General features: G+C 43.5%; 1 protein-coding gene across 1 annotated transcript in view; it reads right to left on the reverse strand.

Annotated features, from left to right (window-relative positions):
* TMEM163 (transmembrane protein 163) overlaps positions 1–6,920 on the reverse strand; it is a 101,113-nt gene extending 94,193 nt beyond the window's left edge. Inside the window, exons 1-2 of the mRNA XM_086615926.1 lie at positions 6,764–6,920; positions 1,424–1,543 (exon numbers count right to left, since the gene is read on the reverse strand). Of these exons, the coding sequence (XP_086472052.1) occupies positions 1,424–1,543; positions 6,764–6,920 (277 nt within the window). The remainder of the gene's footprint in view (positions 1–1,423; positions 1,544–6,763) is intronic.
* Between the last annotated feature and the right edge of the window lie 4,543 nt (positions 6,921–11,463).

Genomic DNA, 11,463 nt, shown 5'->3' on the forward strand with positions numbered 1-11,463 from the left:
CTCTATTAAAAGAAATTGAGTGGTTATCTATATTATACTTATGTCTTGCAACTCTGAAAAATGAAAATGTAAAATAAAATTAAGCCATTTCTCAATATTCCCTAAAATTATGTTGTTAATAGGTAACAAAGTTATTTTGTAATACAGTACTTACTTTTATGTTGCTTCAGTAGCAAAGACAGACTATTGTATTTTCATGAAGCAGAACAAAATGGAAACTCAGATATCCGGCTTTCTTGTTAACAATCAAATTCCTTCCAGTGTTAGATTCTGCTTTTAAGTGTTCCTTTTCTCTTCTTTTTGAATCAAGTTATTGTACCTGTGTTTCTATATAAATTGCTCCAAGTAATATATGTTGAGTTTTCAGAGACCATTTGGTCAGATTCTAATAATCTCTCCTGGGAGCTGACACCAACTTCCAGCAGCAGGTCATATACTGCAAATTAGAATAATAAAACACATGCTGCTGCGGTTTCAAAAAAAAAAAAAAAAAAAAAAATAATGGAAGTCTGTCTTTCTCAAGCTGAAGAATGATGTTTTAAGACATCTTAGATGTCTTGTCTTCTAGATAGAGCTTTCCTTTTCCTTTTATATAAACATTTAAATCCAGTCACTTCACCAGTTTTTTCCTTCTTTTAAACAGAGAATGTGCCAATACAAAGATTTTGTTCCAGATTCCAAATTTCTTTTTGTCCTTACAGTAATGCAGTGTTACTTAATTGACCAAGATAGAAAGCTGGTATTTTTCAAATTTGCATTGAACTAAAATACATCTTTATTTACAGAATGTAGCATTTTTTCCTGTTTTGAAATAAAAGCAATCTATTTCATTTTTTCCATATAAAAGTGGTGTGGTGGTGTGCTTCAGGTTTGGTTTTTTTTCAAAATCTTTGTGTAAATGTAAACTAGAAAAACGTTTTGAAACTTACAGACATTGGCTTAAAAGAAAGAAAATGGTATTTTTCCTCGAGATTAGCCTTGTGTTAGAGTATCTGTCAGTGTAAAACAGATAAATTATATATTTCTTCCTTACAATTCACTGTTCTTTTTCACAGCATTTCCACTACAAATCCAGGTGGACTAAGACTTGTCATAGTTGACCTCTTTGGTTAAAGGCAATCCACTGCATAATGATTTTTACACTATTCTGTAAAATGAACAGTTCCACATGCATAAATGCTAGCAAGAATCAACATCTCCTGTTTCTTTCTCCGACCTTCAACAACCCTATCCTCTGCAGAAAAAAACAACAGTTTTACTAATTTATAAGCACCATGCAGACACAGGCAGTCTAGAGCGAAATCTCTTTAGCAGTTGTGAAGAAAAAACATCAGAAAGCTTCTACAAAGAGAGAAATTCTGAGAGCCCAAAAGAAAAACAAAAAGGAGGAGGTGTGAAGATTTAAAATATTCCCAATACTCACTGAAAGCAGCCACTGCAAGAGCCAGTGTGACAATAATGGAGACCCAGGAAACCCACAATGCCTTCTTTCTGTAGCTTTGAGCTTCATGAGGTTTTAGCCTTGTACTGCTTTCTAGTAAACCTGATAAGCAATAAGCAAAGAGGGTATGAACAATACATTGCTCATTTTAAAAACACAGCTGTGTTAGTTCAGTCCTAGATCACATATTTACATTCTATATTACATATAGAATCAATACAGAATCAAATTCTGCTCACATTATTAAGGTTAAGTGAATGAAGCCACCAGAAACACAAGAGTAAGCAACGAGAGCACACACGTCGTTTTGATTTCACATAGGAAGACCCTCACATCAGCCACTTAAAAAGAGCACTGCAATTGTGAGGCAGTTACAGAAATTCACATCACTTAACGTTTTTCACCTGTACATCTACAAAAGAAAGGGCTCAGTCCTATACTCACTCAGCTCAAAACTCATTTCAGCACTTCAGGATCCTCAACATAATTAACATAGGAGGAAAACTCTTGTTCACCAGTATCTGCAAAATAACCTGGCGATGCACAGGAATACACTGCACATATTGAGCATCGAAGTAGAACCAGGCATGCTTTAGAATCAAAGCTATCACTGTTGAAAAACCCTTCTGAAGCATAATTTCGTTCACATGAGGTAAGAATACATCCCCATCTAGAACTAACTGAAGAACCAATTCTGACTTTATTGCAATCAGCACAGAACTCTGTTGAACATAAGGAAATGGGATTGCTTTCTCTCTTTTTTGATTTGTGGAAGTCTTTTGTCCTTTCAAATCACAGAGAAGAATTCAAGTTAAAAATAAAGAAATAGCAACATTCTTTTGGTTTTCATTCTCTCAGTCTGAGTCTTAAGCCACTTTTAAAATGTATTCATAATGAACATATTTGCCTTTTGTTTATCTCATTCAGACTTTTTTGTGCTTAATATATTCATCTAATTTGAAACATGCATTCTTTTCCACCAGCAAGTTCCAGCTCAAATCTGCTTAACTCGAGAGAACGTCTGATGGCTTTTAACTTTCGTTATGAATTACTCCAGAAAATTTGAGTGATTCCTCTTAGATGATGATCGCTTTTCAGAGGGACATGCCTGCACTGAAGGCATTGAACTGGGGCAACAGTTTAATAGCAAAACCTTTCAGTAGCTGGTCTAATGTCTTAGACAAGGGTTGAGAACAGGGAGTCCAGCAGACTCAGCAACAGATTAAAACATAACAGCTGAAGCTGTTACTATCCTTACCTTCCTCAGTTCTCTCTCTGATGGCTAATTTCATTTTCAAGGCAGAGACACCTGATCTGGTTATCAGTGTATGCCTGAATCCACACCACATTTAACCAAGCTTATTAAGGTTTAACAGATATTAATTTCAACTGACTGTAATATACTGGCTGAAAACTGCAATGGTTTTGAAATCGATTCAGAAGTGAATCAGACATCTCTGCCTCAGGGGCAGCAATGTGTCAGCAGAGGCGCACGCATCCAGGGGTGGTAACAATTCAAGCCACCAGATTTTATTCTGCTACTTGAAGTCTGTCAAAATTACTCGTTCTAATCCTAGTGTAATTGCTGGGATTCATGCTGTCTTGGACAAATTCTTCATGTTTTCTTCACCTCATTACTATAAAGCTACTACTAAAGAGAGAGTTTCTTTATGGTAGCCCAGAAAGCCACTGTGAGAATTCCACACTTGTACTGTGTTTTTAGAAAATGTGAAGTATTACCTCACTTTTGTGCCACACACTCCCCTCTTTACTAATGGAAAAGAATGTGCGAACTTGCATGCCAGAGAATTACTAGGCCCTATATTGAAATAACGGCTGTTTCTTACCACGTGCATTCTCTGTCTGTTTAATACATGAAAACTACCAGATGACAACTGAAAGGTTAGAGTCTTTTACTGAGAGTACTGCACAGCTATTTCTCACATAGCCCACTTCCATTTCTGTGAATAATTTTTTTTTTTCCTCCTCAATGTCTGGCCTATCTTCTGCTACTACATATAATGATGCACAGTTTAATTGCTGTCTAATATGAGGTAATTTAACAATATATCTCGGAAATTACAATACAGGAGAGATTTCTACTAACATAACAATAGAGAAAACACATCATCTCATGTTTTGTGTGTTAGTGCCTCCTGCCCCCTCCCCAAGCCAAGGATTTTAAATACAGGCCCAAATCTTTTTGGAACATAAGGCAAAGTAGGTTTTCTTAGCCAATTTTGATTCTCAGTATTTCAAACCTCAGATAAACACAGATCAGAACACCAGACATGCTCACCTGTTTCTTCCTTTAAAGGCATCCTACAATTCCTGGCTACAGCTCACTATTACCTGGGAAGTCCAACATACACAGTTGATACTTACAAATCAAATAATACCCTAATTAAACTGAGGCATGGATAATAAGCCCCACAGCTAGTGCGGCACTGTTGATTGCTATTCACATGTCAAGCTCGTGTCCAGTATGACAGAGACTGCGATCCTTACAAAACTGAACCACTTCTGCCCTGTATGTGTGTGTGTTTGTCTTTCTCTCTCTCAAAATGGCTGGCACGCTCTAGCTGTCAGAGATGTGATCCTTTCCTTCCTAAAATAATTCAAATATACTTGCTGTATTTACAATTTTCATCCCTGAGAAAGATCATATTATTCTTACTAGTGTCCTAGGGGACAGCACACAAAAATACAAACTCATTCACATGACTACCAAGCCCATAGCATGAAAATTATTTAGAAGCAACAACAGCTCATTAATTTAAATGCAACAACACAATTCATGAGGTAAACCTCCATATTTTTTCCACTGACTATAAGAAAACAAGTCTTAAGCATCCACAGGAGGCTGAAAGATAATCTTTCATTACAACCTGCATTGCTACAAAAATAAAAAGCTAGTGTCTACTGATAAAATTCCTCCACCCTGAAATTAGTATACAGAGTAATTTTATTGCCATGAATTTATTTAACACATAGATATCCTTAAGATAAAGAAAGGATGATGAGCTGGTTAAATCCACTGGATTTTCACTTTGTCTTTCAGTACCTTCATATATTAACAGATTTTCTTCCCATAAAAAAATCAGAAGGAGAAAAAACCTGCCTAACAGTTGCAGAACACAAGCTTGGCATATTTGTGAAGTGATTCTAGGATATTCTTTACCATATGCTGGCTTACCAGAAGTACTTTTCTATTTGGCTAAGGGATCATTTTAAAATGTCAAGTTAGAATTTGTGGAAGAGATAAGGCTAATAGAAAAATTGTTCACCTAAGATGTTAATTTAAGGACCCCATTCATGAAATTATCACTGATTTTGGATCTGGCTCTTAAAGAGCAAATATTCCAAAATTTAGGGTTAGTTTTTATTTTTAGCAAACATGGAAGTATCATCTCTATAACTGGATCTGCTATGATTCATTGGAAAGGATCGTAAGAAAAAATACAATCTAAAGGACAGAATGTAACAATTTCAACAGGGACAACCTGCAAAAAGCATACCAGATTTTCCCCTACAAGGACTGGGATTTATCCTGGTAGATGGAATCGGTGACTATAGGAAAGGTTAAAAGAAAGCAACAGCAGGGGCCACAGAAAGAGCATGAAGGCAGAGAAGGAAATAAAATCAGCAGCTTTAGTCTCATCTCCCTCCTAGAAAGAGATAAGGTTAGGTACAACAGTCACTCGTTTTGGAATTACCCTCAATACCAAAAGGGCCAGCTTTTATCTTTTAGCTCTGTCATACTGGGCACAAATTAAAAACTTCCACATTTGAACCATAATCAAAATTCCTGATTCCCGTTATTTAAAACGGAACTGAAGCCTCAAACTGCCCTCAGTCATGATGTCTGTCCTTTGCCATTGCCAGTGACAGCAAGGGTACCCCTGGAAAACGGGCTGTCCCCAGCCCCAGTGCGACTGAAACCTGTCAGGGAAGATGGTAATTGCTCTACCCCTTTCCTGCTCTACTTCGTGTCTAGGATTTGTGGGCAGGCACAGGCATTTGGAAAGCTGGGGAAAGAACAGGAGATACAGGGGTTCCGTGTAGGATGGGATGAACACCGAGAACACAAAAGGGACTCTGTGATGCTGAAAGCAAAGAGATAAAGGAAGAAAAGGCAACAAAGTGGTTAAGGAAAGCCTATAAGTGAAATAAAAAACAGAGAAAAATTGCGTGGAAGAGGATCCTGGAGGCGTTGTGGGGACGGGGCAATGGGGAGGGTTAAAATGGCAGCTGCCTTTATGGGCAGCAGGTGAGCGAGCACCTCACACACCAGGAGCAGACCTCCAAAACAGGTATGTTTCACATTAAAGACTAACGGAGTTCGGAAGCAGGCAGCTTTCCATCCCTGGTCAAACGTTTAGGCAAATAATAAAAAGACGAGTTATGTGGAAGTGCGTTACACAGACGGGAAGGGAGCCACGGCGTAAGGCCGGCGCCCTGACCTCACCGGCCCGCCGGGCTGTGGCAGACCGCCACACAAACGCCCCGGTGTGCCGCCGCTCGGCGGGCGGCTGCCACAAGCCCCGTCGGCGGGTCACTTTACCGGCCTCCCTCTCTTCAGCGGCGAGAAAACCCCCGGCACTGCTCTGCCCCTGCCGGGAGCCCCTCCGGCCCCCGCCGCCACCTGCGCCCCTCGGCCGGAGCTCTCCCCGTCGCCGGCGGAGCGGGAGCGGCGCCATGTGCCGCCGCCCGCCGGCACCTGCTTCCCCCGCCAGGCAGGCAAGTTTTCGGGCGAGGTGGGAACAGCCACGAATAGAGTTTATAAAAATATTTTAAAGCTGTCGCGGGGTGCTCGCACGAGAACTAAAAAGGGTAAAAGCTTCGAGGGCGGCGCGGGGGGGGGGGGGGGGTGTGTGTAATGTTAAGCGAGTGGCAGCGGCGGGCGGAGGGGAGGCGGCTGGGGGCGCCGAGGCAGGGCGGGAGCGGGGCCTGCAGGGCCGCACACCGCGGGAGGCCGGGGCTGCGGCGGGGCGCGGGGGCAGAGCAAGGAGGTCCGGAGGAGGCCGGGGCGCTGAGAAGCACAGCGGGCAGCTGAGAGCCCAGAGCGGCTGGTGCGGGCAGTTAGGGCAGCAGGAGCCGGTGTGCGGCTGCCAGCGCTGACGAAGAGGGGGCGGGAAGGGCTGCTCCGGCGGAATGAGGAGGAGGGTGTGGGTCCAGGAGAGCGAGACGTGAGGGTGCTGCAGGGAGGGCATAGGGAAAGCTGTCGGGGGTGGGTGTTAGGCGTCTCGGGACGGAGGGGAGGTGATGGGGCATGCCAGAGAGGAGGGCAGCGTGCGGGGTGAGGGACGGGCGGGTGCTCACCTCTGTCCTCCAGCCCCTCGCTGAACTGCCCGCTCTCCCCAATCCGCAGCTGCTCCTGCTGCTGTTGCTCCCGGGGGGGCACCGAAGGGCTGGCCCCAGGGGGCTGCACGATGGCGGGGTCCGGAGTGGTGTCCAGCGGGGCGGCGGACGGCTCCATGACTTGCGGGGCTGCGGGAAGCGGCTGGCGACTGTGGCAGCGAAGCGAGAAGCGAGCGGAGCATCCAGCCCGGGTGCGAGCCCGGGGAGAGGAGGAGACTCCGGCTCAGAGCATCAGGGAGACGGGGACGGGCAGCAAACAAACTCCTCCGGCTGCTCCCCACCAGCCGCTCCCCGCGGCCGCCTCATCACTAACCTCGCTGGCGGCGGAGGGAGGGCAGGTGGGAGAGCGGTGCCGCCTCCCCGCGCTGCCCTTCCCCTCCCCGCCCCGGGGAGCACCTCCGGCGGCGGGAGCGGCGCCCGGCTCCGCAGCGGGGCGGGGGCGGGAGCCGGGGCCGGGCGGCATCTCGCCCCCGTGCGGGACGTGTGAGGGGACCGTGGGGGCAGGAGAGGTGGCGGGAAGGGCTCTGGGGAGTCGCCCTCAGAGGGGCTCCTCGCCCTCCAGAGCCCGCAGGCACCTGCGAAAGGTGCGGCAGGACCTCGGGCGTAAGGCACGTCCCCGGGGCCAGCCGCAGAAGCGGGAGACCTGTCAGCCTGCCCTCGCCATGGCGGGCTCTGTCGTCCTCCTCCTCCTGCCACCGGCTCTCTGAGGGGGAAGAGCTGTCCAGTGGCTGTCCGGAGCCGGAGCCCTTGCGCAGCGGAGCGAGGGGCAGACACCTCGCTTCTCTCCCGAGGGCTGTGGGTGCTGGGCCTGTGGTGCTCGGCCCCGGCTGCCTCACCTCGCCTCCCCTCACAGAGGTAAAACTCGGTGCTCCCCTTTTCTGGGGGCTTTGCTCGTTCTCCATCCACTGTAACCCTTTTTCAGGATCGCACATGCCATCTCCCCCAGCACTGACATTTTGTTATGCTGGTGGTTGGTTCTACCAATGTTAATCTAAAGGCTGCCTTAGAACATCCAGCAGTCTCATGCTGAAGCATGGGATTAAAGCTGGGGACTCGCTGGCGTTCAGGGCTGTTCTTGGTTCACTCACCTGCCATTCCGAAGTCTGCAGAAGAGCGTAGGCGAAAAAACTAAGACCTTAGAAGAACAGAAATGTAAAAAGAAAAATGGAAAATTTTACTGATAGATCTGTGCCGGAGCTGTTTTCTTCTTCTCCACTGGTTTCTAATTACTAGATAGAGAGGTGCAAATAAACAAAAGTGTTTTGTGTGCTAGCACAGTCTCCCAGTTGCATGCTCACTAGCATGCAGATAGATTTTGAAACTGCTTTGTGTTTTAGCTTGAGTGTACGAAAACAATCAGAAGACGATTAGACATTGCAGCCCAGGTCCTCAGCTGATATGTATGGTTATCATCTCCATTTAAGTTATATGAAGATCAGGTTGCCTTTCTCTTTTGACAGGTTAGCAAATTTGGAATGTAGAAATGCCAGCAGGAAATTAATATTTATGCTAGCATAGGGACAGGATTTTATAAGCTGTCAGAATCTTGCTGATGTCGGCCTTAAAAAAAGTTTTGCGGTAGTTTAGTAATACCTATTTGGGAATGGTTGGTGAAACATTGCTACCAAAATGTCTTAATTTTGAACAGTGCCTCTTAATGCTGTATGCTAATCTTCAGAATCTTTTCAGCTGTATTCTAAAGCATTGATTGTTTGAGAAGGTAAATGTAAGTAAATGTTAAGGTAAGCGACATAAAATATTCTCTTAGAAACTGACTGGCATTCTGGCAACCTTGTGGAATGGAGATGGCTGTTGTAGTGTGAGGGATGGGTGTTCAATTTTTACCTAGTCATATGATTTCTTTGTGTATGGTCTGCTGTATCTACTGCATGAAATGTTTTTGAAGTCTTCATGCTTGTTGCCTAAATTTCATCTTCAGCCTTGGCTGTCCTGCCCTGCTTTGTCTTTCCAGAGCTCTCACTCTTCTATTTGGTTGAGCATTAACTTGAATATAAGCAATGCCCAAAGTATTTTCTTTTCCCTCATGTAATGGATACTGAAGTGCCTTTTTGATGTTAATGTCAAAAGAGGTTCTCATGTGCATAAGCTAACACAAGTAAGTTCTTCTGAGGGGAATGTTGTGTTTTGGGTTTAGGCTGAGTCGGGAGGGGTTGGAAACTAGTAACTCCATAAAACAAATATGGTTGTTTTCTTTATGGGCTGTTTATTAAGCTCTGGTGACCTTGAACCTGTGAGATACAGGAGAAGATCTGCATGTGTATGCATGTGAGAGATGAATGAAAAGTAGAAAAGACTTACCTTTTGTTACATGCCATAAATAATAGGTTGTCATATCTCTCACACACAAAATGTGTTTGTAAAGTGAGAATCCTTAAATGAGTAGAAGCAGTTCTGTAACCTGGTCAGAGACAAGGGATTTGGGCCAAATCACTTTTTAGGACCTGGCAGTCTGGGGAGAAACTCTCCTGTACAGAGTGCATACAGTACAAGCCATGGAGAATCCCCTTACATTGTCACAATGGATATAATGCTCCCTAATGCAATCATTGCAGGATCCTTCCTCTTCTAGGGAGATAACTCCATATCTGATCCATTCCAGTAGGAACTTTCTTATTCCTTGCATAAATGAAAAATTGACTAGAGATTCTGGTTGGATACTACCTCCTTTCTGTAAGTCTCTCTAAACTATTTTGGTATTCTTACAACTTCCAGAAATTAACCTGAGAGGGAAGTGCCTAGAGATTCCTAACACCATTTCTTTAAAAGGATGTGAAAGGGACAGCTTTCCGAATGATTTGGAGGAATGCAGGAACTAGGAACACCCAACGACAAGTCTTAAACTTTAATATATTCCTTTTTATTTTTTTAAGTTGCTCTCAATTGCTCTTTTTGCATAAAACCGTGTCTGGCAGGGGCTGCAGCTGTCTCTATTTGTATAAATGCTATCGTGTTCAGGCTAGAGCAAAGAATAAGAGGCTTGCGAAGAGTATTATAGTTTCGTTTAAATGCCTCTCTTCAGTGCTTTCAAACATGGCCTGATGTGAGAAGGGATATACCCTGCATTTAGCAAACACAAATTCAAAACCTGAAGCGGATCCACAATGAAGAGCCTTTCAGATCAGACCAGTAGCTATATAAACTAGCTGCTAAGACACAGAAAGACTGCTGTATCATAGCAGCTGAAAGCTGCTTTCCAGCGTTGCCTCTTACTTCTCATGACACCTCTTTCACCCGAAGTATATTCCATTGGATAAACATGTAGGGCTAGGATTTTAGAGACTTGGATCCTGTTTTCCAGCCCTGTTGGACTTCTTGTGTAGGAAGCCTGTAGGCAAAGTCAATGAAGAGCAAAAAGCATGACCCTAATGTCTATATTATTTTATGATTTTATCTCTTGGCCCCTCAAACCTCCCTTTGTTGGATATAATGAGAAGCCAAAATCAATTTGAAAAAAAAAAGCAGAGCCACATCTCTGGATTCCATCTAAATAGACTGATGCCATCCCATATTCTATAGCTGCAGTAAGATTAACACACACTTGCAGAACTTTGTTCCTAGCTGGAACTGCCTGTAATTTCCATGTTTTGACTTCCAGAGAAAGGTGATTCCAAACAGAATGAAGGTCTCTTGCACCATAGCAACAACGAAGAGAACTTCTCATGTTTTTATTCATCTGGATTGTCTGTGGTCTGGTTTTGCCGTGGTTATTTGTGGTGGTTTGTTCTTTCTTTCTTTCTGCCCTTCCTCCTTCCTTCTATTGAATATATGAAAAATATCATTCAGATTTGAGATTCTTCCTCCAGTCCCACTCTAACTCTCAGCAAGTCAGAGAAAGAACTTCAATTATGTTTGACAAAAATTAGATATAAAGTGCATCACTTTATTCTTTTCCAAGGTAAGCATTTTTCTGAGGTAATAAGCACTCTCTGGGCAGTAGGTCGGCCTACTTTCCTGATTTACAGTCCCTTTGTTTCACTTAAACGTTATTCCCATGCGACCATGAGCACTCATTAGGGGTTGACAAAGAGTAGCCTGGTGCAAAAAGGCAGAAAGAATGCAATGGTATTGCATCATGTGGAATGAAAGTAGAACCAATGGATGACAATGGCAAAACAGGTCCTGAACCATCAGTGAGAGAGTGATCACTATATGAATACAGAACATTTGTAATTCCTCTTCAGTCTATGTGGAGTTGAAATAAATCCATTTTCATTGTAAGTAAGTTTGGATATGTTAGCATTATATGTTCATTTGCCATTCTAAAAATGAGAGCTGCATCTATTTCAGACTTTTTGATTTTCCTTTTCTTTTTAGCGCTACTGACTAGTATTAGCAGAACACAGTGGTGCATTCAGAGGCTCCTGAGAAGGAAATTTGCTTGATTTCACTGATGATAACACGTCAATGTTCCATATTGACCATCATCTTCAGTGCAGCACTTAATTTAAGAGCACACTTGCATATTTGGAAAGAGTTGGTCAGCTGGCTCATGCTTATTTTTTAGCATGTTTAAAGGCATAAGAGCAAGATAATGATACTGTCACCATTCACTATTTTAGTTTGCAGAGTTGTGTTTCATACATATACTAAACACAAAACTGCCTTTTTCTGGCAACAAAATACTGTATTTTTCACTGGCA

Source organism: Tauraco erythrolophus, chromosome 8 (assembly GCF_009769465.1).
Source record: "Tauraco erythrolophus isolate bTauEry1 chromosome 8, bTauEry1.pri, whole genome shotgun sequence".
In the NCBI taxonomy this organism is placed as follows: Eukaryota; Metazoa; Chordata; class Aves; order Musophagiformes; family Musophagidae; genus Tauraco; species Tauraco erythrolophus.